This window comes from Drosophila montana, unplaced genomic scaffold (genome assembly GCF_035044405.1).
Source record: "Drosophila montana isolate Dmon_TW-CO22-7 unplaced genomic scaffold, ASM3504440v1 contig_1624_1, whole genome shotgun sequence".
NCBI lineage: Eukaryota > Metazoa > Arthropoda > Insecta > Diptera > Drosophilidae > Drosophila > Drosophila montana.
In genome coordinates this window covers 1,774,601-1,800,652 of record NW_026996559.1, presented here as the reverse complement: position 1 = coordinate 1,800,652, position 26,052 = coordinate 1,774,601, and the positions used below count along the sequence as shown (strand labels likewise).

At 39.5% G+C, this 26,052-nt stretch overlaps 1 protein-coding gene across 2 annotated transcripts; it reads right to left on the bottom strand.

Annotated features, from left to right (window-relative positions):
• Window positions 1–1,537: 1,537 nt before the first annotated feature.
• Mnt lies at window positions 1,538–20,080 on the bottom strand. Of its 2 annotated transcripts, none has more exons than XM_064699564.1 (8): window positions 19,833–20,080; window positions 13,944–14,786; window positions 8,242–9,088; window positions 7,223–7,382; window positions 6,993–7,122; window positions 6,433–6,575; window positions 3,388–4,018; window positions 1,538–3,321 (listed from the first exon to the last, which is right to left on the bottom strand). In XM_064699564.1, exons 2-8 carry the CDS (start codon window positions 14,431–14,433, stop codon window positions 3,242–3,244), a joined length of 2,481 nt encoding a protein of 826 aa, XP_064555634.1. In that variant the 5' UTR covers window positions 14,434–14,786; window positions 19,833–20,080; the 3' UTR covers window positions 1,538–3,241. The 2 variants fall into 2 exon arrangements, with proteins under 2 accessions (XP_064555634.1, XP_064555636.1); XM_064699566.1 differs by lacking the exon at window positions 19,833–20,080 and adding an exon at window positions 19,030–19,174.
• Window positions 20,081–26,052: the final 5,972 nt, after the last annotated feature.

The window sequence follows — 26,052 nt, the reverse complement described above, 5'->3', positions numbered from 1 at the left end:
TTATTTCTCAACACGATTTAAGTTTGTTTAAGCTTTTTTTTCCTTTTTAACTATTTTAAACCGTGCCAAAAATAGAAACTTGCCTTTTAAATGTCCGGACACATACGTTTTTTTATAAGTTTTTTAATTTAGTATTTACAAATGGCAAAAACATATAATTGAAATATATATTTGCATGTTTTAGCATATTGAAAGCTGATTGTTTTTTTATTTTGGTTTGATTTTTTTTTTTGTTTTTTTTTTTTATTCCCAGCATCAAAGATTCTAAAAATAAAAATGTTTCGTTTTGTTTGTTTTTTTGTTTTTTGCATTTTCTTTATCAATTATGATTCTCTAGCAATCATTATTGTTCAAAAGATATACACCTAATCCTTTTTTTTTTTGTTTTGTTTTTTGTTTTTGTTTATGTTTAATACTTTTTCTTTAACACTCGCGCACACACATACAAATACACATTGAAAAAATGCTCCAAAATATAATATTTAGTTTAGTTTTTGTCTTCTGCTTAAATTTCAAAAAGTTGTGTATATAAATATTTCATACAAGATCTTCATTTTTATATGTATATATAGTAGCTGTGACTAAAAAAATTACATTAGATTTTGGATCAGTGATTAAAGTAGAGCTCTTAAGGCGTTTGTTCAGATTTCTACTCGTTATACAAAAAAAAATATAATAAAACAATTAATATTAAAGAAAATGTCGATTTGGCCGTTCAACACACATTTTTCCAACATTTACAACTAAGTCAAGAGTTAAAGAAAATAAATTGAAAGTAGATATAGAAAATATATATATATATATATGATTCTGGCTACCAAAGGTATGCACAACACAATCGGATGCTGCAATATGAATTTCAGCCACAACAACAAAAGAACTAAGCATTATAAAAGTGAATATAAAACATTATAGTTAATAGTTGACTAATGTGGTTAATGTTATATATGTATGTATTGTCTCTGTACTTTTTGGGTAACTCTTGTAAACTAATTGACCATGGATGTGCCCAATTGAGATATTGCTCATATTAACAGAAACAAAACTGACTATTGAGGTCTCCCACACGCTTGCGTGTGTACAAACAGTGAATGCAAGGCAAAAGTGGACTTAAAATGTTTGAATTTAACAAAAATCCTAGTCAAAAATGTGACCATGGATGCAACAGAGCCCTTAAGTGGTGTTTATTTCGCATAAAGTGACCCTGGCTTGCGCTCTTCAAGGAGGGAACGCGAAAAGAAAAGTGAACATGGAGAGTAAAAATAACCTTAATTTTTGCTATTTATTTATAACATGGACATAAAACGACCTGGGTAGGGTCAAAAATTATTTAATAACTGTTTGTTATTTGGCAAACAATAACAACAAGAGAACTGAACTGGGAGACTTAGCTGAATTGTGTTTAATTGGCCAAAAAATGTTCGTTTATTCACAAATGACAGTTTTCATACTATGCCATGTGAAGTTTTACTTGACTGTGTGTTATAAGTCTATTGTTTGTATTTTTATTGTTTACTTGCTTTGTGTTGTGTGTTGCTTATTGCACTATTTTCTTTTGTTTTTGTTTTTTTTTTTTAACATTTTCTGCAGCTACGCGCTTTTACGACACATTCAACATATATGTATGTACGAGTATGTAATCACTACATCAACTACAACAACTACACATATGCATTGACCATACATCGAATACATCATGTCTATATAAACGTATGTCTCTAACACACACACACACACACACACACACGCACACACACAAACGCACACACATGCGCACATTATAATATATATGTCAACAGAATGTAAAAGTTGATTCGGTTTTTTGTTTTTTTTTTTGGTGGTTCGGCCAGTGACAGTTGGTCAAAACTATCGACATGTGGCTATATGTACATATATATAGATATATATGTATTTTAGCAGCTGTTTCTATAAAATGTGTTTACTCAAAAGCAGAGTTTGTTCTTCTTTATCGTGTGTGTGTATATATAAGATCTAGAATATGATCTAACGGTTTGCGTGGGTTCTTAAAAAATGTTCTCTAGTTTTTCTTAGTTTTGTTTGGTGTTTTCGTTTACATTAGATGGTTTCGTTTGGTCATAGAATACGCTGCTATAAACTAACACGCACTCACGCACGGACACACGCACGCACACACGTGCATACATATTGCTAATTGATTTTGCACAGTGTATGTAATTAATATGTCTTAGATTCGTTTTTTGTCACACATCAAATTTTTGCAAAAAAAAAAATTGTTTGCTATTTTTGATTTGTTTTTTTGTTCAACTTTCTCATCAAGTGCTAGTTAAACACATACATGCATACACACTTATATATATGTACATATTTATGTGCTTACATATGTACATACTTAATGTGTACATACTACATATATCTATATATATAAATATATATATACATAGATATGCATGCGGTTTTATAAAGCGTTACCCATTTGGTGGTTTCTGTTACAACAGCGCATTTTTTTGTTGTCAATATTTTGTTGTTGTTTTTTTTTAAAGTTACTATTAATTGCTGTTCATGTGTGTGTGTGTGTGCGTGTGTGTGTGTGCTATGTGATTTGTTGTTGGCTAATATACAAATTTTGTTTAGTTTATATTGTTTTAGTTTTTGCTAGGCTTGCTATATAAACTATATTTGCATAAATACATGGTATGTGGCTAAATATTTGCTTTATATAATAGATCTTACTTAATATGTGTTTGTTTAAAATGTGTGTTTGTTTAAAATGTGTGTGTGTGTGTGTGTGTGAGAGTGTGAGTGTGAGTGTTTGTATATGTTGCTGTTGTAGCCCACTAAATGTTTTTGTTGTCTGCGATTTGTTGTTGTTGTTGTTGCTGTTGTTTTTTATATAACTTTTGTTGTGTATAAAATTATTTATTAAAAATAATTTTCTCTTTTGTTTAAATATGTATTTTTCTTTGTGTTTCATTTTTGTTTTGATTTTCAAAATCGATGCTTAAATGTTGGGCGGAACTGTTATGTTTTGTTGTTGTTGTTGTTGCTGCTGCTGCTGTGTGCGATTGTTGTTTGTATAACAGAAATCGAAGAAACAGAGAGTTGAGAACGAGACGTTTGTTCGTTGTTGTTGTTGTTGTTGTGTTTTTTTTTTAGTAAGGTGGGAGCTGTTGCACACAATTCAGTTGTTGTTGTTGTTTTAGTTGATTTTTTTAAAATTTATTAATTGTTGTTGTTGCCTCATGGTGTTAGTTGTTGCAATCTACTGCGCCGCAGTGCCGCTGCGCATCAAGAAATTGTAATTGCGATCCTTTTCCGCCTGATGAAAGCCAGCGGAATGGCCTGCAAATTGTCGGAAAATACATTAATATTAAAATAAATAGGGTTCTTGTTTTGGGTATTGTTTACCGTTTGCTGCTGCGGCCGCGTTGGGCGTTGTTGCCACAATGGTGGCGCCACCAGCGCCGACATGGCGCTTGGCGCTCAGCAAATGCGTCGTCGCCTGCGTCTGCGTCGGCATCGGAGGCGAGGAGCTGGCCGATGAGGAGGATGACCCCGCCGACGATGATGATGAGCTGGACGAGGACGATGATGACGACGAGGATGAGGACGACGATGACGAAGAGGAGCCAATAAACGAGGCCGACGACGAGACGCCGCTCGACGAGGAGCTCGGCGACGGCGATGGCGTTGACGGCGTTGGGGAACCGCGTGTCGTTAGCGTTGCCCCAGCCAAATTTGGACTGCCCGCCGGGCTACTCTGCTGCGACGTGGACAATGCTGTTGTTGGTGAGCGGTTGTTGTTGTTGTTGTTAATGCTGCTGCTGTGCTTGAGCAGGTTCATGGCAACAGCAGCTGCAGCGGCCTCGGGATTCAGTAATGGACTCTGATGCTGATTCGGATTCTGTGCATAGTTGACTGCAGCGGCAGAGGTAACATTGTTGTTGCTGTTGCTGTTGTTGTTGTTGTGTTTGCTGCTGTTCGCGTTGCTCTTGCTTATCACAGGTGACATGGCCGTTGTTGCCACAGCCGTTTGCAACTGCATAGATGGTGAGAGAGCGTGAAAAAGAGAGAGAGAGACAGCGAAAGAGGGAGAGAAAGAGACGGAGGTTAGCATGACATTTTTTAATGTTTAACTGTTCTCAATGTTCATTCAGATATGATAGATGGACAATCGACAGGCCGATTTATGGAAATAGTTAAACTGACTCTCATTCCTGGAAACCCTACACATATGCCTCTCCACGTGTGCCACAAGTGGCACAAATCTAATCAAAACTGGCACTTTATTCTTTCAATGGCACACTTGGCGCTCTTGATATTCTATATGTTTGCTTGGGTTTTTTAACACAATTGGGTGTACTTAAAATATATAAAAATGCAGACAAAAGGAAACATTTGCGACCACTTAAAGCACATATTTCTTTGACTAGCATCAACAGCCGAATCGATTGAGCCATGTCTGTCCGTCCGTCCGTTGGTCCGTCTGTCGTTGATCTCGATAACCAAAAGAACAAGAGAAATGTAAATTTAGCAGTACGCATTTGACTCAAGCAATTGATAACTTGCCCCGTTTCAATGCAATCGATCGAAATCGATATTGATATCCTGTTTGTTTGGTTCAGATTGAGAATATGTAATTTTTCGGATTATTGCCTTTTCCGGTTCTACCCGAAATTCTAAGCAACCTTTGTTTTTGAAGCTATACACTTGGGCTTTGTTATTTATTCCCAGTTGGATTCCATGAAAACTTCTTAAGCATCGGACAATGAACACCTAAGTAATTCAGGCAAGCATTCAAAGGGAAGAGGTACAGCAGAAATACATATAATATATATTTATATTTATATACTAGCGGGTATAACCCGGCCTTGCCCGTGGCACGTATATTATAAAATCAACAAACTTAAAATTCACCAAGAAAAACTTTGAAATGCATTTTCCACCGAAGGAGTTTCGATTTTGCGAAAAATGTGAAACACGTCTCAAATGATTTTTCTTATAGATCTTTGGAAATAAATTTGAACACAAAACGTCATCCACCAAATCTTCGACCCCCATTTGCACCAAGGACGGATGGATTTTTCAAAAAGTGTGAAACACCCCTCAAATGAATTTGAACATAGATCTTTGAACATGAGTTTGGGGCCGATCGGATAGTAAACAAAAAACTTTCATACAACCGTTTTCCGCCAATTTACCACTGTTGCGGGTGGAATTTCATCGCTGAAATACGTATCCATTAAGTTCTTATGTAGAGCTTTGAAAATAAGTTTGAAGCAAATCGGACACAACTTAAAACTTCGCCCAAAAAATCTTTGAATTCTGCGAAAAGTGAAAAACACGTCTCAAATGAATTTTCATATAGATACTTGTAAATTAATTTGAGGGCGAAACATCACCCACCAAATTTTTGACCCCCATTTCCACCAATGAGGGATGCATTTTCCAAAAAGTGCGAAACACCCCTCAAATGAATTTGAACAAGACCTTTGAAAATAAGTTTGAGGCCGATCGGATGGTAAACAAAAGAGTTACATACAAACGTTTTTCGCGATTTTCCCACACTTGCGGGTGGAATTTCCCGAAACCCCTTCTTAACGTGCACCTACATCACATAAGGTAACTACAGTGAAAATTTCAGCTTTCTAGCTCTTACGGTTTGGGCTGTGCGTTGATCACCAATCAGTCAGTCAGTCAGTCAGTCTGTCAGTCAGTCAGGACAAACAGTTTTATATATAGAGATATTATAATATTGGTGATATTTCATGGAATTTCATTCATTTGCTGGAAATTTTTGCTAAGAGTGGCAAGTGGCAACCGCGTGTAGCTTCTCAGACAGAAAGATACAACATATTATATTGGAAAATCTAAAAATTGTTTTAGAAAATACTTAAAGATTGACGTCAAGTTGGCATTCAGCTCAGATCTTAATTTAAAAAATAAACTTTTTGCACAGGAAATTCACATATGTCTTTGCTCTGCTCCCAGATTCTTGTATGCGCCGAATCGGGAGGTCCAAAACTGGTTAAGTAAGCTGGCGAACTAGTTCCTTATGGTTGAATTAATTGTTCACAATTATGAATTATATAGAAATTAACATTTTTGGATAGGAAATTGCTAAATTGTTTTTGAAAGCACTCGAAGAAGTAAATGAATTAAATTTAAATAAATTCTTAAAACTCCAAACAAACAACTGCTTCAAGAAATGAACTGAACTGAAATGAACTACATATTGGAACAACTAAAATGTGCAGAGAGTCGAAAGTGCTGCAAACTAGTGAAAGATAAACTGATCATTGTTGCATTCACAACTGGTTCAGTAGACTGGCTCGATAGACTGGTTCAACTTGATAAGCTTATTGTGAACATGCTTCTCTTTTTTGCAAACATGCTGATGAACTTTAATGAAATGTTCTAGACTTGGCATCAATAGTTTTCAATGCAACTTACAACAGCGGCACAGACGGGCGCGGTGGTGCCATCAAACAGAATGGGTGGGGCTGCTCCGACTACTGATGATGGAGATAACGACGACAACGATGCTGAGGATGATGATGACGATGTGGTTGCCAGGCAAACGGCTTCATTGACATCTGAAATGGCAGCAAACGAGAGAGAGCTTTAGTTAAATGTATTTGGGCAATTTTGAATAGATATTCGAGGCAAACGCAACTGAAGATCAATGCGATCCGATCCGATTCGATTCGATTCGATGCGAATCGAAAGATTTCTATTGCATAAGCTGAAGGTCGTGGCGGGGGTTTGCGGGTTTGGCAGGGGCTGGCGTGTGTTCGGTTTCAAATGATATGCAAAACTTGAGCTACTTTTTGTAACTTGCGCTGAGCGCAAATGCAAATGTCGACAATTTGTCGCAAGTCTCAAGTGTTTTTAGTTGCATTCGTTTTCATGGCTGCCCATGTAGCCGGCTGTGCACACTTCCACACTCCCACACTGCCACACCTCGCCCCACCCCTCCACAAACGCCTTCATATTTTAAGGTTCCACATTACCTTTGTCGCTGAGTGGAATGCTCTGATCCGTGGGGCGTTTCAGGCTGTTGAGCCGTTTCTGCAGCTCAAACTTTTGTTTGGCCAAGTGCTCCATCTCTACCTCCTGATCCCGTTCGTATTTTGACAGTTGCTATAACAAGAGACCACACATGTCAGACAGAGGCAGATGCAGTGAGACAGAGAGAGAGAGAGAGAGAGAGCGCGAGGTAGAGACGGCTATATGTACATACCAAGACATATTTGTGGGCCTTGTCGAGTATTATCAAATTGGATGTCTTTTTGCGATCCTCCTCCTTGAGCGGCAGCTCGTTCTTAAGCACCTCGTAACAGCCCTTGAGATGGGCCCGCCGATTCTTCTCCAGCTTGTTGTGCACCTCGCGCGTTCCAGCCCTTAAAAGAAAAAACGAAGAAAACATTTCAAAAACATAGTTCAGGTTGAAGGATTCTATACAAAATGCCAACAAGACTATCAATATCTGCGGGTTATCCCTGTTATCATGTGCAGAAGTTCTTAATTGGATTTTAAAACGATATCGATAGACGAATTGTGGGTATCAATGATCGATAGACGTATTGTAGGAATCAATATATCGGTAGACATATTCTGGCCATATTAATTTTTTTTTAATTGAATTTTTAAAATAATACAGAAAAGGATCTGTAAAATGAGAATACAATAATTTGCCTTGAAAGGCTGTAGTTAAACGATATCTAAAGACGTATCGTAGGTATTAATGTATCGATAGACGTATTGTGGGTATCAATATATCGATTGATAAATGTATCGATAGTCATTTTGTGGATTTCTAAGTTTTTTAATTGGATAATTAAAGGAATTCGGAATACTATGTATGGATAAAGTTCTTTAAAATGTTCAACGATATTGATAGACGTATCGTGGTATTCAATGTACCGATAGTTGTGAATATACATAAATGTATTGAAGATCATATCGTAGGTATCGACTTAACGATAGAGACATAGATTTACTTCAATTATACATTGAAGTTATCTGAGATCTCGATTGATTGCATTCTTTTTATTACGCAATTCGTAGTTGAATCAGAGAACTTATTGATTACGTATGAGTATATTCTCAAAGAACACATGAGTACATACAATATTACGAATAGGTATCTACAGTTGCTTTTGATTTGCTGGCACCTATGTGTTCTATGAGCATTCCGGACAGTCTTTGGGTCGCAGATAGATAGATAATTTATAATTTAGTTGGGCTGGGTTCACTTACCCATTGCTATTAGAGCTGATGGTACGCCTGCGACCGCCATGACCGGTCAGCTGAGATCCCGTCACTGGCGCCGAGCTCGAGACGGATACGGCCGATGCCTGATGCTGCTGATGATGGTGATGCTGCTGCTGCTGGGCATTGAGAATCTGTCGATATGAAGTGACGGCTGTGGCGTTTACGGCTCGTCCTGCGCCCCCGTAGCTCATGTGCGCATCCTCCGAGCCGATGAGTGCGCCATGGGATTGCGCTGAAAATTTATGGGAGGACATTGAATGCGAGCGGATTCTGGCATGCGGCTCAAACACTCGCCGAGTGGCCACCGGGGGCGGGGTAAGCGTTAATTGCGATTTGGGCATTTCTCGTGACAGCGCCTGGAAGGCGGCCAATGCGCCATCGCCAGAGATTTTATTGGCGCTCGTTGCGGCCGCTGAGATGCCAGCTCCAACTGTGGCTGCGGATCCGGCTACGAGTCCGGCCGACGCTTGCGTTGGACAGGCGCCTTTGGCGTCCGCCAACACGAAATACTTGCACGGTAACTCGGAGGCAGCGCTGGCAACGCCGGCTGGCAGCTTGTGCTTCAGCTGGGGCGCGGTCGTAGCAGTAGCCGTAGCCGTGACCGTGGCCGTGGCCGTGACCGGCACCTGAACCTGCAACGGCGACGAGCTTGACGCCACCAACACAAAGGTGGAGCCATCGAAGCGGCCAGCGCCAGTTAATTTTGTTGCACTTGTTGCATTTGCAGCTGTTGTTATTGTTGTTGCTCTGCCTGTCGCGACTTGTTGTTGTTGTTGTGGTTGGGGGTAGGAGTTGGATTTGGAGTTGAAGTTTGTGGAGGAATTTTCATCCTCTAAAAAAAATAATAAAAAGAAATAAAAACAAAATAAATAAATATAAGAAATATGCCAATAGGCCAACGGCGAATTATAAAAGAAAGCTAACTAAAATTAGTATAAGAAAAACACTTTCAAAGAAATTCAAGGCCAACAAATCTGATATTATAATATATTCTACGTGCGTCTGTGTCTGTGTGTGTGTGTGTGTGTAGGTGTGTGTGTGTGTGTCTGTTTATAGACTGATAAATGAAATGTTTAAGTGCAAAGAAATACCTTAAAAAAAAGGTAACCTGCTTTTAAACCAAAGTTAAATGCAAACGCAACCAAACTAGATGATGCCCATCTTCATCTTCCCTTAGCCCCCATATCAGGGAGAATGCGCTCTACAATAACTTCGAGGTTTATAGTCCTATATTTGTACATGCTGTTGGGCTTAAATATGGCACTCGAACAAAGGCACAAGGCTCTGATATTATGAGTTTTTTCTGTTCAATTTTTAAATGGTACCCAAAAAGGAAAATGATCTTAGCCTGTGTAAACTTTATGAGCTACTATCTCGATCTGTTATACTATACGAGCTAGTGTCTCGATCTGTTACACTGTATGAGTTAAACCTTAAATACCTAGTTTCCAAACAGATATTTATCTATATTATGGGTATTGAGAATGATGTTGAATTGAAAACAAACAATAAACTCGCTCTGAAAACCTTTTCAGTTGAATACAGGGCATATTATGAGCTAAAAACAATGCAAAAATACAAATTAAGTTGTTAAATAATAAGCAAGAACAACAACAACAAGCAAATAAATAACTTATAATGAATTTGAAAATATATAATTATGTTAAAATGAATAATATAATCAGCGAATGCTAATTTTATGTGTGAATATTAATGAATCAAGCGAATCGGATTAATCTCACTCCAAAATCAACAAATTAGCTATGTGCTATGCATATATATATGTATGTACATATATATACATATATATTTAACTGCACACATGCATACATTTAATGAATATGTTGCAATCTAATTATTTTGCGAACAATCAAATATTTTCCCACAGCCAACGACAATTTGTCAATCAATATTTTATGCTGTTCACGTGCTTTGACATGTGCGTATATAATTTTTATACAAAGCTGTTATTTTTATAGCCCAAACCCGTTGATATCGATCTCGGATACTACAAAAGCTAGAGACTTGAACTTTGAAAGGGACATACTCTCGTACATCAAACGCGGCACAAGTTTATCATTATTTCGATATCTTTTGCCATTCGCTTAATATAGAAAAATATCGATTTTAAGACTTGGGTCTTAACTCGGAAATTATACACCAAACTTGGTACATAGATTGTCGTATAGTTTACTAACAAACAGCATCAACTCTAAACCAACAATAGAACTTGTATGCCCCATGAACAGGTTGCAACCCCAAAGACTTGAAACTATGTCAGCAGCAGAAGAAAATTGAAACATTTTGCCCTTAGTAATAATATGCAATTTTCTGTAGGTAAACCTTAATAGTACAATTTAGTTATAGTATATCTATAGTTCTCTTTTAAAATGTCATTATTTTTGAGCGTTATTTAGCGAAGTTCACCTGTTCAAATCCGATAGCCAAATATTTATCTGAGATAAATGGGTTTAAAATGAAAACTTTTTGATTGCTTTTGATTTGACGGGCCCTCAAAAAGTATTCATTTTAAGTTACAAGATTGCAAACAATATAATAACAGAAGTTGATTTACGAAAATCGTAACTTTCGTATCACATCAAGTATACAAATTGTTAGTAATAATAAAGATCGTATTTTCTGTCTTCCGCAGGCTTCCCAAAAGATCTCAAATTTAATGTATCTGACAGACGATAATTCTTATACAGATACAGATGTTTGGTCTTTCCAAAGAAAATAAGGTAAGCCACAAACATGAGATATGTATATGAGCACACGCAAGCTATCATGATTGAATGTAATATTACATATGTGTATACATAGATACAAGTCAAGCAGATAGCAGAACAGGTCCACCTACAAGCATAATTTTTTACTCCCTTTTCAAAAAAAGAAGAAAAATCCAAAAACAAAAGCAAACACATAAAGAAACAATTTTTAAAGCTGCACATTTTTGGCACGCACACTAACACATGCTCTCCCACTCTCACTCTCTCTCGCTCTCTCTCCTAACTGAGTGAGTAAAGTAAATGCCGCTGCTGCTGCGGCGCAATCGATCGCCACGTGCGCTTTCATCACGTGGTCTCCCACACACACCACACACATGCACTCACACACTCGTGCGCGCACGCGTGTGTACACTTTACACACATACCAAGACGATAATGACGATATATCCATTTCTTTTTGGGCGGCGCCGCAGCCAGCGCTGACGTTGACGGCCACTGCAACTGCGACTGTTGCGCTAACAGCAAGGCTTGAAGTGCGCTGAGACGGCTCAGCAACTCTGCGAGCAGCTCGCGCTGGGCTGACAGGTAATCAATGTCTAATTGCCGTGGTTTCTGTTGTTGCGACATATTACTGTTTACATGTACCGAACGAATAAACCAATTGCGAGAGGTAGAGCCCAATGGCCGGCAGCCCTAGCGCGCGACTAAACGGCAAATGTGGTTCTAACTGCGCGCGCTGCCAAAGCTGACAACGAAATGCATAATAATGCAAATTGGAAACAAAAACAACACACGCATACGTTAGCATATTACAGTTACAACAACAACAATAACAACAATTGCATATGTCATCGATCAACAGGAAAGAGCTGTCAATTTCTATTGCGTGCTTTTAGGCGACAAGTGAAAAAAGGGGGAGGGGTGGGAGAGCGCTTAGTACATTGCCTCTCCGCACACATACTCATGATTGCGTGAGAGAGCAGAAGTGGAATTGCATTGAGTACATATGAGGCTGAGTGAAAAGTAACGATTCAGCTACCGTTGATGATTACACATTCTCGCGTATGCGATGTATGTATGTAAGTACATAAAGAAGTAAGTGTGTACATTCTTACTCATTTCCTTTAATATATCGCTATCATTTCGATTTATTGATATCGGTATTTAAATTATGACATAGAAACATCCCAAATGCGATTGCATTTACAATTTACGTGCAATTACTAATTTCATATCGTCGCGGATTTTTAATCATTTATGACATGGTTCCATAGAAACTAGTCAGCAAGAGTAATGGCAGATTCAAGAGCCACCCACTCATGCACTCAACCCATACTCTCTTCCATTTACTCTTAAACACACATACACATACTAACATATATGCATGTGTATATGCATGTTGCACCCATAAGCTGCTCTGGGTTGCATAACATTTGCAGTTGCTTTCCGTCAGTTTGTTATTTGTTGTTGTTTCTGCCGAGCTCAGCTGAGCGCAGGATGGCTAAAAACTAATACAAACACACATGCACATGTACCTAAACACAAAAACAACAGGGGGCGCACCAGCAGCAGCGGCAAGTTAAGACAGCTGTCCAAATATTACAAGCGCCAAATAACGGGCATGCAACAACAGCAACACCAGCAACACAAATTGTAAGTGTTAAGAAAATAAACATAAAACAAAAAAATAACATAAAAAGAAAGGCAGACGCTAATAAAAATATGAACGAGCTCTGTCCAAAAAAGACAACAAACCAAAAAAAAAAAAAAATGCGTACAAAGTTCATTGACTTTGCTTTACAGTGCCGCGGCGTGCAAAAGACATAGAGAGAGAAAGAGGGAAAAAGAGCGCTGAGAGCGCCTCTCGCAGTTTGAACATTGTGTTTGCAATGACAAAAAACAAACACACAAAAGCAGCAACAACAGCAGCAAAGCAAAGAGAGAGCTACGCGCTCCGCCTCTCTCTCTCTCTCACACGCTCTCTGGAGCGCCGCTCACGTGGGGCTGCTGGCAGCGCTCGCATAAACAACAATGGGGGCTGCTTATATGCGTGCGTTCGCGCGCCTCTTTCTATATATGTATGTGTGTTGTGTATGAATGCTGCCATGTAGGTCTATGACTAATTTGTCTGGTTGTTTTTCATGGTTGCGCTTGGCTGGCGACAGGCAAGAGAAAAAGAGAGCGCACAAACAAGCGAGCGAGCGGCGACATGACGTGACCCCAAACAACAACAGCAACAAGTACGAGCGTACGTGCAAAAAGCCAAAGACAAAATGGTAATAGCATACACATGTATGTATGTATGTACATGTGCATGGGTTTGTATACGTACGCATACGTTCATATGTACATATATGTATGTATAGGCTGTTTTGTATGTGGCACCCAAATGAGTACAGCAAAAGCTACGCAAACGAATAAAACGTATGTATGTAAGAAATATGAAAACATTATTGCCTCTTGGCTTCCACCACACACCCCTCTTTCCAGCCATTAGCCAAGGCAATGAGAGCAACAATAACAACAGCAGCTAAAGTAGGCAGCAAATTTAGCACATGCAAATTTGGCTGGCTTGAGCTGAGCAAACAGAAAGCAGCAAAAGCGCTAAAAATATAACAGTACCTGCTGCGGCTGTTGCCGCCGCACTTGCAATCTGGCCACAAGAGAGCAGCGTATGGGCAAGAGAGAGAGAGAGAGAGAGAGAAGAGAGAAGAGATATCGCGCCTGGCAGCTTAATTTTTTGGCTGCCAGTGTGGCTGAACAGTGCGCGCCCACGCAAAGTGCACTGCTTTTACAACGCAAACAAGGTCAAAGCAAGTTTAAATGCAACAGCAGAGGGAGAAAGAGAGCAAATCGAAGTCATAAACTGGGACCTTATTTGATTTTGGAATGTTGCATGGTGATGCATGATATTTGCGTTAGAGACTTGTAGCTTAGTGTTAAATGTTCGACACTCACCCGAAACGATGCTGCGACCTTCGCTGCTGCGCCCCGTTACCGCTGCCGTTGCCACCAATTGCCCATTGCTGCCATTGACGACGACGGCGGCGTTGCTGCTGCCGCTGCCAGCGTACTCATATTCGTGAGTAACAATTAATTGACTGCGTGGACTGCTATGGCCAATGCTGAGACCGACTGCTGCTTCCACCGCTGCTGCTGCAGCGGTGCCGTTAGTCAGTCCATTATGGCTGTTTACGATGGCGGGTGTTGTTGTTATTGCTGCTGCTGCTGCTGTTGGCGTGTTGTTTCTGTTGAGTTGGCTTGCGCTGTTGTTGTTGTTGTGAGCAGTGCTTTTGCTGCAGTAGCCATTGCCATTGATGAAATGCCCGCCAAGAGTGATGGCAACGTCGTCCCCGTTGCTCACCGTTAGCTGTAATCGCTTGAGGTTTTCCTGCTGCTCAATGTATTGAGCAGCGTGCAGTAGCTCTGTTATGCCGTCCTGTGACATAGCCGCGTCTCACACAGCCGCCTACACACACAAACACACACACGCACACACACACACCACACACACACACTCGCGCACACACACACACACAGCGCAGACGAAGAGAGCGATCGAGCGTAGAAGAGAGAGAGAAAGGGAGTCACTCAAATTTGGGTCGACACGTTTACAGTTGAAATTCGGTTGGTTTTGTTGTTGTTTGGCTTCGTCTTCTTCTTCTTCTTATTGTTGTTTTTGCTTTTGGCGTAGGATGCAGTTTTTTGTAGTTCTTGTTGCTGTTGGTGGTTATTGCAGTAGCAATAGGCCCCGTTACTTTTGATTAAATTTGTATGTTTGTATGTATGTACATATGTGTGCTGAAATGAGAGTAAATCGCAATTAAAGCTACGATTAGTATTCAGTATGACTAAGAACAAATTTAATCAGCAAATAGCTCATACAGCCAACAAAAATAATTTATACGATTTAAAAGTGATTGGCATATTTGTATATAATGTTAAAATTAAACATTGCTGTTAAATTGTTTTTCACATAGTAAATATATTTATTGACTGGAAAATACTATATTTTAAAATCGAAATCTATCTAAATCGATTTCAGTGCTTAAACTGTAACTGTAGATTGTTTATAACAAACAATTACAATAATAGCTATACCGTTAACTTGTATTTTATTGCACATGCAAGATTTAAGCATTTAAATAAAATATAAAAAATATTAATTCTCTGCTCTGCTGTTTATTGGTACTTGGGGATAGCGAAACTAAAATATTTGTCGCCTGTATGCGCAGCTAAAGGCAGCAGCGCAGTGGCGTCGCAGCGATCATGGGCAGCTGTTGTGTTCATGGTACTTGTGCACAGCCAGCTGCGTGGCGGCAAAAACACAAACACAAACAACAAACGCAAAGACACACACAAAAGAGCGGCCGCCCCAACAAGTTGCAGAGCCGCGACGCCGATACCGACGCAGCGGTCGCCTATCAATGAAAATTACATTGACGCGTGCGCGAATTCGATGTCGGCAACGTCAGCTGCTGCTCATATTAAATGCATGTGTGTGTGTGTCAGACCATTGACAACTAATGCTGCATTGTATTTTTGTCATAAGTAGCCCCGTTCATAATTCATAAAAAGGTCAAGGGTCGAGGCATTCGACAGTCGGCACCTGGCGACAACAGAAGGACATTGCAGCCGGCTGCCGCATACAAAACGCTACAGAACGTAACTGAGAGAGCGAGAAGCAGCGAGGGTCTTATGCTGCTGTTACAGGGAGCGCAAGCTTTCTGGCGCGCAGGAGCTTTATTTATTATTTAGCGTGGGCGCTGTTGTTGTCAGTCAGTTGTCAGTCGTCTCTCTCTCTCTCTCTCTCTCTTCCTCTCCATAGGTCTGTAGTACGTGTGCTTTGCCTTGACATTAAACGCAATTTGATGGTCGCCTCAGGGTTCACAGGAGCAGAGCTTTGCCGCCTTTGTAAATGTTCACGAATACATATGCACATATACATATACATATGTTATTTTGTGACGGGGTGCGACGTTGACATTTCCTTTTTGCAAATTGAAAAGAGAGTAAGAGAAAAGAGAGGAAGAAGTTGTAAGAGAGCCAGCGTGCGTGTTAAAGGTTGACAAACTTGCGAGTGGCCAAATTCTATTAAATATACAAATGCAATTCGCTTTAAATAGAACACAATTCGCAATAATTACCAAAGTTAACAAGAACAAGCCAAAGCTGGCAATTATCCGCCCTCCCCACCCGCCCACAACCCGCATCCAAGGGCCGTGCTGCGGTCACTATTTGGAAACGTGACTTTCGACAGCGAATCTTAAACTCAACGCGATGACGCGACGGCTGCCTTATCAGCTCTCTTCGTACCTTAACCAGAAATCGACCCTGTGTGCCAGGAACTACAACATCGGCAACAACAATAGCATATCAAGCAACCCCATGGGCCAAGGGTCGGTGTCGCACCTCGTCATATTTCCCAATACTTTACGGCCCATTGTCGTCGTCGGGCTTTCTTTCCATCTTTCTTTTCGGGTGAGAGCATCGTGTGAAAGAAACCTTTCGAGAACAGCCCGTAGCTTAGCAGGAGGGGGCAGAGGGGTTGTTGCCATTCTGAACGCAGTCAAATTTATTCCTAGCACTAAGCACTTAAGAATCCCTTAAACCGGATCCATTCCTGCAGCGCCTGAGAACCTAAAAGTCAAAAGGCAAAAACTCTATTCGGCTTTTTGGAAAAATTAATAGGACACAAATTATTTAACATTGTGGTGGATTAAGCCACAGTCAAAAGAAGAAAATGCGAATATATATGTAAATGTGTTTGTCTAAAATCAGCATTCACCTCGAGGCTGAATATCTACTAAAGATAATCAAAGGACCAACTTTATTGAATGTATGTATGTGTATGTGCAAATATACATAATATTTATATACATACATATAAACAAAGTATGTGTGCTTTAATCAACAAAGCTGTAGATCGCCGTTGTATGTTGTCATTCGATACATATCACACTTGAAACTTAATATTTTTAAGTACATAAAGCAACAAACAAAAAATGAGTAAACTGCGCTTGTGTGAGTGTGCCCTAATTATGTGCATGCATACCTGCACATACATACATATATGCGTATGTGTATTGAATAAAGGGCAAATGCGTCTCATAATCGACAGATGATGATTCACAGTTCATAACACGATTTATCTGAGAAGCAGCAAAGAAAATCTCTTTTTCATAAGCTTTTAATAAACCTAATGAAGTTTTCCCATAAAGATTTCAAAAGCTTTATGCTTACTTTACGGGGAAGTACCGTTTTACAATCCGAACAATATATACAGGTTTCTTCAAAGCTACCCCTTAAAAGAAGTAAGATAAATAGTATAATCATGGCGATTGTATTAAATATATATATATACTTAATGTTCATCTTTGTTCTTTGAAATGGTAAATTAAACGATCTCCAAAAATTAGTAATTTTAGCGAACGAAATGCGCTGATCTCGCAGATCAAAACAGCTAGAGTCAACAAACGTGACAGAAAATTCCTCGCATATGAGTAATATTACGTTTATTCACTTTCCAACACTTCACTAAATTCAAAAAGAATGGGAAATACTCAGACATTTCTATGTACTGCATACTGTCTGTATGTTTTGTAACATGTTTGGCTCCAGTTGGGTATATGCTAGTCGAGCAATCTAAATTTGTTTTTACCATATCAATATTATTGTCAGTCGTGCGTGATCGTACGTGCACGTTATGCTGACACGTGGCCATCTCTAGTTTCAAGCTTGTTATCGCAACAGATGCAAAATGTATATATGTATGTATGTATGCAGTATGTATGTATATGAACGGCTGTATGTTTGCAAGTAATTCTGTGTTAAGTGACACATACATACATACATAAATGCAAGCCACGGCGCCAGTTGCTGTCGCTCTTTGCTTTCAAAGTCATTCGTAAACTTTAACATTTATGTACAAAAATAAAAACATGCACATATGTACGTATATATGTACATGCATTTGTATGCATGTGTTTGCATTGATACTTTCTACGCACAATTGTTTTTATTTTATTTTATATCAGTTTATATATAAGAAACATTGAAATCTGACGTTAAAAGCAGTAAAGCGACTTAAAACGGAATGAAGAAAGTGAATTTCAAAACAACAGCATTCAGCGATTGAAGAGCTTATAAAAACAAAAGAGCGGCTAAAGCATAAAAGCACAAAACGCAAAGTGAAGAAAGCAAACAGAGAAACAAATAAAAAAAATTCTGGTGATGCGAGGGTTTTCTTGCTGAATGCTTTCAGGTTCAGTTTCGCACACAAAGAGACACGAAGTCAACGTGAGAACCAGAGATGGAGCCAACACACACGTACACACAGCAGGCAGCCCAAGAGAGCTACACACACATAGCCACGCACTTTCTTTGCATTTCGTTTTGACGTCGTTTTATTATTGTTGCTAATTTCAAAAAAAAAAAAAAAAAAGGGTTTGCAGCGTGCAAGAAGAGAGCAATCAGTTGCTTTCTCAGTTGTTGTTCCCGTTGATACTATTACTGCATATAAAAATAGCAAAATGATTGTCTGACGGTCGAAAGAGCAAGTAGCGCGAGAGAGATGTTTGTGTTTATTACGTGTCCGTCTGTGTGTGTGGGTGTAGGAGTCGCATAAAGGACATTGCCAGAGAGAGGGCGAGAGAGTAAGAGAGTCCAAGTCAGAATTCTGGCGACGTTGGCAGCGCTGCTTTGCTAATGTTGTTGCCGATAGTTAACCACATACATAACATACACAAATACACCTTTGAGTTTTTGTCATGCTTGTATTTATACAATTTATTAAAAACAATAAACACACACACAACGACAAAGACGACAGCTGCATGAGCCAAGGCACGCGCTTTGTGGCATGAGCTCGAGAAAAAAAGCTTACGCACACACACACACACGGGTGAGAACAGCGAAAAAAAGCTGAACCACGAATCCGAAAATTGCTCTATTTGGTTGTTTTTTTTCTTTTTATTTAATTTTCTTTAATACACATTTAGGTTTTTTCAGAAAAGATGTTGTATTTTGTATGTTTTGCACCTACTTCTTTATCTCATTTGTTGGCAAACGGGAATTGGAAAAAAATAGTAATTTGTTATTACTGACGCAACGGACTGACGTCGTCTGCTGCTTGCTGCGACTGCGACGACGACGCGCACGGCACGGCTAAACAACGTATAATGAAAACGGCAGGCGGCAACGCCAACGTTGACAAACTGCCAACAGCGCCAACCAAAGAGAGCTAACGAAAGGGGGTGGGAGAGAGCAAGAGAGGGAGTGAGAGAGCAAAAGCGCTTAAGTGAGTGCTGCTTGGAGCTTGCGCGTGCTTGTACTGTTTTTTTTTCTATGTGTGTGCGTGTGTGTAGGTGAAACAGGGAGAAGCGCAAATATAAGAGGAAACTAAAAGCACGCGCGCCATGTACAAAATGTGTCTGTTGTGCATGCTGGCAGCGCCCCGCCCCACCCCGTGCAAGTAAACGACACTGGCACACTCACACACTGATATACATATGTATGTGTGCATGTACATATATGAATGTACATATATACAACCGAATGTTTGTATTGTACACTGAAAAGGGCACATGCTAAAAACAAAGCCAAAAGCTGACGAACTGGTCCGCAGTAGCAGCAAAAATCGACTTCGCTGCTGCTGCGCCCTGCACTTTGAACCGAAATTGCTCTTACACACATAAATATGTAAGTATGTATGCACTTATGTACATACATACATAATCATGTATACGTGTAGTTATTAAACATACACACATATGTGTATGTGGATATGTGGAAATGCATGTATGTACATACATTGCACATATGGATGTATTTGTTGTTTTTATTTACCGTTGATATTATGAACAGTTTTTATTTGTTGTTATTTTCCACACACACACGCACACACACACACTAGCGCGTCGAAACAAACTTATATACATATGTACATACACTTGAAAAAAATAAACGATAAAACTGCAAAAATTAACAAAGGTTTTTGCTAGCTGCTGCTTTGTTTTGTATTTTGAATTATTTTTGATCGTTCGCTTATGTTACTCAGCTTCTGCTACTACCCGCACACACTGCAATGACACAAGCAAAAGCAAACTAAATGCTGGCGCTGTGGCTGGCTTTAACTTTGACTGGCATAGCCGCCGTCGCAGTCGCAAGCGTTGCGCCAACAGCAGCAGCAGCAGCGGCAACAACAGCAAAAGCATTTGCAAAAACAACAAAAGCAAACGCACAGTGCAGCCGCAATACGCGAGAGCAGAGAGCGCGAGCGCACGTGACGTGGTGCCGTTAAAATGTGTGTGTATTTGTTTGTGTTTGTGTGAGCGCGAAACAGGAAGAAGAAAACAAAAACAACAACAGCAGCAGCAGCGGTCGCGGCAGAGCTCTGTAATTGTAAATAGCAGCGACGGCAAGAACATTAGGGTGGCACCGAATACGGTTGTAAGCCCGATTGTACTGGAAATTCGAGAGCATGTTTTATTTTTAATGAACTTTAAGGCGCATTGCTAATAATCAGTGGGGGCGCTTCAGAGGGGCTGTCGTTGCTATTGCTAATTGGGAATTGGGTTACAATTACGACACTTGTAAAAGACTTACGTTTCATGCCTGACAGTTGTATCTTTTGTTTTAGACTACATTTTTCGGCAGATACTTTACAACATTGCATACAAATATACAAGCAAAGTTACGCGCGTTGATTTTATTTTTTTATATTAAAAAACTCCTTTTATTCTAATAAGTTCGTATCATAAATATATTTACAAGAAGCTCTTTCTTGATAGGCCTCAAAATGGTGTTGGGACCACCCTAAGATGCTGCGATTGCCCTGCGCTTATGCTGAGTCGCAACGTCTTCAAAGCTGACTGTAACTGCGATAGCGGCAGCGGCAGCGGCTGCAGCAGCAGCTTCTTTATGCAGCATTATTGCTGCGTTCGGAGCGTCAACAGTTGTAAGTTATTGTTGCTGATGTTGCTGTTGCTGGTGTGCTGCAGCCGCTTTTTATGCACTGTTTCGTTTTCCAAAATGTTTTGTTGGCCGGGCTTTTGTTATTGTTGTGATGCGTCGTCGTCGGCAATTTCGAAACGTGCTGGCATTTGTGTGGAACGGAACTTGTTTTGATATGCATGGGCTCGTCGTAGCGGCAGCGCTGCCACCGTCGCAAGTAATAGTTGCAGCGGCTGCGACAGCGGCAGCGGCCGCAAACTTGCAGCCCCAACAACAACAGCAGCAGCAACAGCAAATTGTTTGTTTTTACAATTCCTCTTGCATTTTACTTTGTTGTGCGTTTCCCTTTATATACTTGTACATTCATACATACATATATGCGTAAACATTTATGTATTTATCGATGTACATACTACATATGTATGTATATGAAGGGGCAGCTTCAGCGCAGCGAAGTTTTAAGAAGGTTCATTGTACTTTTTTGGGTCTCGTCTTCGCCTCTTTGTTGCGCTTCTTCTAAACATCTTACCGATTTTTTTTTTGTTATGCTCTGTCGCGCGTTCACCCATATGTGTGCGTGTGTGTGTGTGTGCGTGTGTGCATCATATGGGTCAAAATGTACAATTTGAAATGCGTAGTTATTTGGCTATTGTTGTTTAACATTCCTATATGCTCTTTGCGCGAGATGTTTGTACATAAATTTGTACATGCACATACTATATGTACATACATTGGTAAAGATGTAAGCATGTACATATGTATGTATGTATGTACGTCCAACTGGCGAAAGAAGTTGTGAAGTGCACAGCAAAACAGGAAAACACACTAAAGCCAACCTCAATAGAACACAACGAAAACAGGCTCAAATATGATCTGATAGCTCCTCACATTCTGGGAGCCCTATCGAGAACACATACTTGATTTATTCCCTACAGGGATACATGTCAATACATATACTACATGTACACATGCACCTGCATATATGTAAGTTCTCAAGTCCTGTTAGTCATGCGAATTCTTTTTCATTTGCCTTGCGTTGATAAGAGATTACTAAAAATCATAGTTTAAACTAATAATAAACTTTCGCTGATCCACTTTGACATACATGTGTATATACATATGTACATAGTAAAGGACACTGAGCAAATATGGGCTATATTTAACATTTACCCTGCCTAAAGTTTGTTCAAACAACTACAATTCCATCTCGATTATCCGCATCTCTATTATCCAGGCACATCTATTATCCGGAATGCCAAATGGCTGATGAGAGGAATCTCTCATAACCGTTCATAGATGCATATTCGAATGTTCTTGTCAAATATAATGAAAACTTTAAAAATTTTGAATATTTATATTCGAGTTCTTTTAACCGGGATTTTCGAGTATCCGAGCTCGTTCCCGACCATTGCGATTAATCGAGGTTCAACGGTATTTGCTTAAAAATGTAGTTGCATTTATTTATAAATGAATTATTTGCGCAATTGTTAAATTCTAAAATTAATTGCGCGTGTACAACGTGAGTAGCCTGGTGAGCTCTATATAACGGGTAAGTTGGCCCAATAAGTTGTCAGTTTGCACTTTCACTTCTAGGAGTAAAGGGATCAAACAGGGTTTCTGCTGAATACTTCGCCATGAAGCTAGTTATTGGCTGTCTTATTGGTAATATCGAATTGTATGAGGGCTAACCGATTACAAACGAAAATTATACATACTTTCTCTAGCTAGCATCGTGCTTTTAAACAGTTCAAAGCTCTGTTCAGCTGAATGCGAGTGCTCAGAAACGAAACCAAGTCCAGTAACAACTACAACAGAGGCATGCACACCTGAAACGACACCCGCTTGTCCTCCAGTAACAACTCCACGTTGCTCAACAAAAACAATTAAGCCAACCAAGCCAACCAAGCCAACGACAACACGAAGGACAAAGACAACGACAACACGAAGGACAAAGCCAACGAAAACACGAAGGACAAAGCCAACAACAACACGAAGGACAAAGACAACAACAACACGAAGGACAAAGCCAACAACAACACGAAGGACAAAGACAACAACAACACGAAGGACAAAGCCAACGACAACACGAAGGACAAAGCCAACAACATCACGAAGGACAAAGCCAACAACAACACGAAGGACAAAGACAACAACAACACGAAAGACAAAGACAACGACAACACGAAGGACAAAGCCAACAACAACACGAAGGACAAAGCCAACAACAACACGAAGGACAAAGACAACAACAACACGAAGGACAAAGCCAACAACAACACGAAAGACAACGGAACCGACAACACCAAAAACGATACCAACAACCACACCTAAAACGATACCAACAACCACACCAAAAACGATACCAACAACCACACCTAAAACGATACCAACAACCACACCAAAAACGATACCAACAACCACACCAAAAACGATACCAACAACCACACCTAAAACGATACCAACAACCACACCTAAAACGATACCAACAACAACACCTAAAACGATACCAACAACAACACCCAAAACGATACCAACAACCACACCAAAAACGATACCAACAACCACACCTAAAACGATACCAACAACCACACCAAAAACGATACCAACAACAACACCTAAAACGATACCAACAACCACACCAAAAACGATACCAACAACCACACCAAAAACGATACCAACAACCACACCTAAAACGATACCAACAACCACACCTAAAACGATACCAACAACAACACCTAAAACGATACCAACAACAACACCCAAAACGATACCAACAACCACACCAAAAACGATACCAACAACAACACCTAAAACGATACCAACAACAACTCGGAAGCCAGGGTGCCCATGCAAGCCATGTGGACCTGGCGGTAGGCCTTGTTTCGCGTGTCCACCGAAAGGACCGCTCTGCAAGGACCTCTTGGCCCAATTGGAATCGGTTAAGCGGAAGATAAGGAGGTGTGTCTGTGCCCAAGATCCTTGGTTGTCGCTATGAGCACAAAATGGAACAGGTAATCAGACCATCAGCTACCTTCTCGATGTCTACAATCTTGAACGATGGCTGTTGACTGCCATCTAAATTCGTTGACTAGTTATTTAAAAACCTTTTTTTATTAAAAAAAATAAAATAAAATTAATATTGACTGCATTCAAATGATTAGCTTAATAATCGATTTAGTAGATTTTGAATGTTGGATTTTCATTTTATTTATTTAAGTACTTAAGTACATTTATTAAGTACTGGCTGAGTAGCTCCCCGCAATCGGTACATCACGTTTCAAGTAGCATTTTACATAGATTATGGAAACTGAGTTTGAGTCGATGGGATAAAAAAACAAAACAGTTGCATACTACAGTTTTTCGCTGATTTTCCGAACTTGGTGGTGGATTTACGAAAATAGCTGAAATACGTATTCCTTAATCTCTATATATAAAACTGTATGTCCTAACTGACTGAATGACTTATTGACCGACTGATTGGTGATCAGTGTTTCACACTTTTCGAAAAACTGCAATCCTCCTTTGTGAAAATGGGGGTCAAAGATTTGGTGGGTGACATTTTGCGCACAAATTTATTTCCAAAGATCTATATGATAAATCATTTAAGAAGTGTTTCACACTTTTCGCAGAATCCAAACTTCTTCGGTAGAAATGCGATTCAAAGATTTGTTGGGCGAAGTTTAAGTTGTGTCCGATTTGATTCAAACTTATTTTCAAAGCTCTACATAAAAACTTAATGAAACCGTGTTTCATCGATTTGAAAAAATTCCACCCGCAACAGTGGTAAATTGGCGTTTCGCCCTCAAATTTGTTTCCATGTATCTGCATAACAAATCATTTAAGACGTGTATTACTCTTTGGGCAAGGCCGGGTAAGACCCGCTAGTAAGAATATAATTTTGAAGCCGATCGATGAAAATTAAAAACTTTCATTAAAAATGGCGGATTTTGCGAAAAGAGTGAAACAAGTGTACAATAAACGTTAATAATAATCTATTGAAATGAGTTTGATTGCGATCGGATGGTAAACAAAAAAGTTGGATACAACCGTGTTACAGAATCACAGCTAACCACAAAAAAAAAACAAGTAAGAGGTTCTAGTCGGGACCTCCCGGCTAGGGGATACCCTGAACCCTCTTCTACCAACACTAAATGCAGCTCGAGCTACGCGCTCGTTTGCTTAAGTAGTAATTAAAAAAAAATTAAAAAAAAAAATTGTTCCCTTGGCAGGGTTCGAACTCGCAACTTACCACCACTTGCCGCCGCCTCTACTCAAGAGCCACACGAATAATTAAGTTTTAATGAGAAAACAACCAATTAAAATTGCAGCACCTCAAACAATACAATCGCAATTGCAATGCTGTTGATAGAATTCAAAGCAGACGTGCATGGTTGTGTGACTGTACATGTATATAAAAATTCTTGGAATTTGCTCTAGCTGCTGCTAACTTTTGTGTTTCTTAGCCGATCTTAATGAAATTTTCGACAGTACATCTTATTGTAGAATATAATATAGAATATTTGTGTATTCTCAAAAAGTCAATTGCATATAAATTGTGGCTTAAATTGATGGGCAATGCAAGATGGATAATTAACTTGATTTATAGCTTTGTGGTGGTAGCGGGGAGGTGGCGATAGGTATAAAATGAAAGATACTTGAGAAAAATATACTATTCTAGAAGCTACATGTCAAGTTTGGTGACTCTACCTCATATTATTTGCCGAAATTGCTCGAAAAATAGGATTTCGATATTGATTTTTATCGATTACTTGGAAACGGGACAAGTTATCGAATATCGGAAACAAACTCGATCTGCGCGGGTACCTACAGCTAAAATTTCTCTAGCTCTAATAGGTTCTGAGATCCTTGCGATCATACATACGGACGGTCGGACAGACAGACGGACATGGCTAGATCGAATCGGCTATTGATGCTGATCAAGAATATATATAATTTATGGGGTCGGAAATGCTTCCTTCTGCCTGTTACATACATTTCCACAAAAACATTATACCCTTTTTACCCATTTTTAATGGGTTCAGGGTATAAAAAAAATATATATATATAAGCTGGGAATATATATATATATATATAAATATATATATGTATAGTA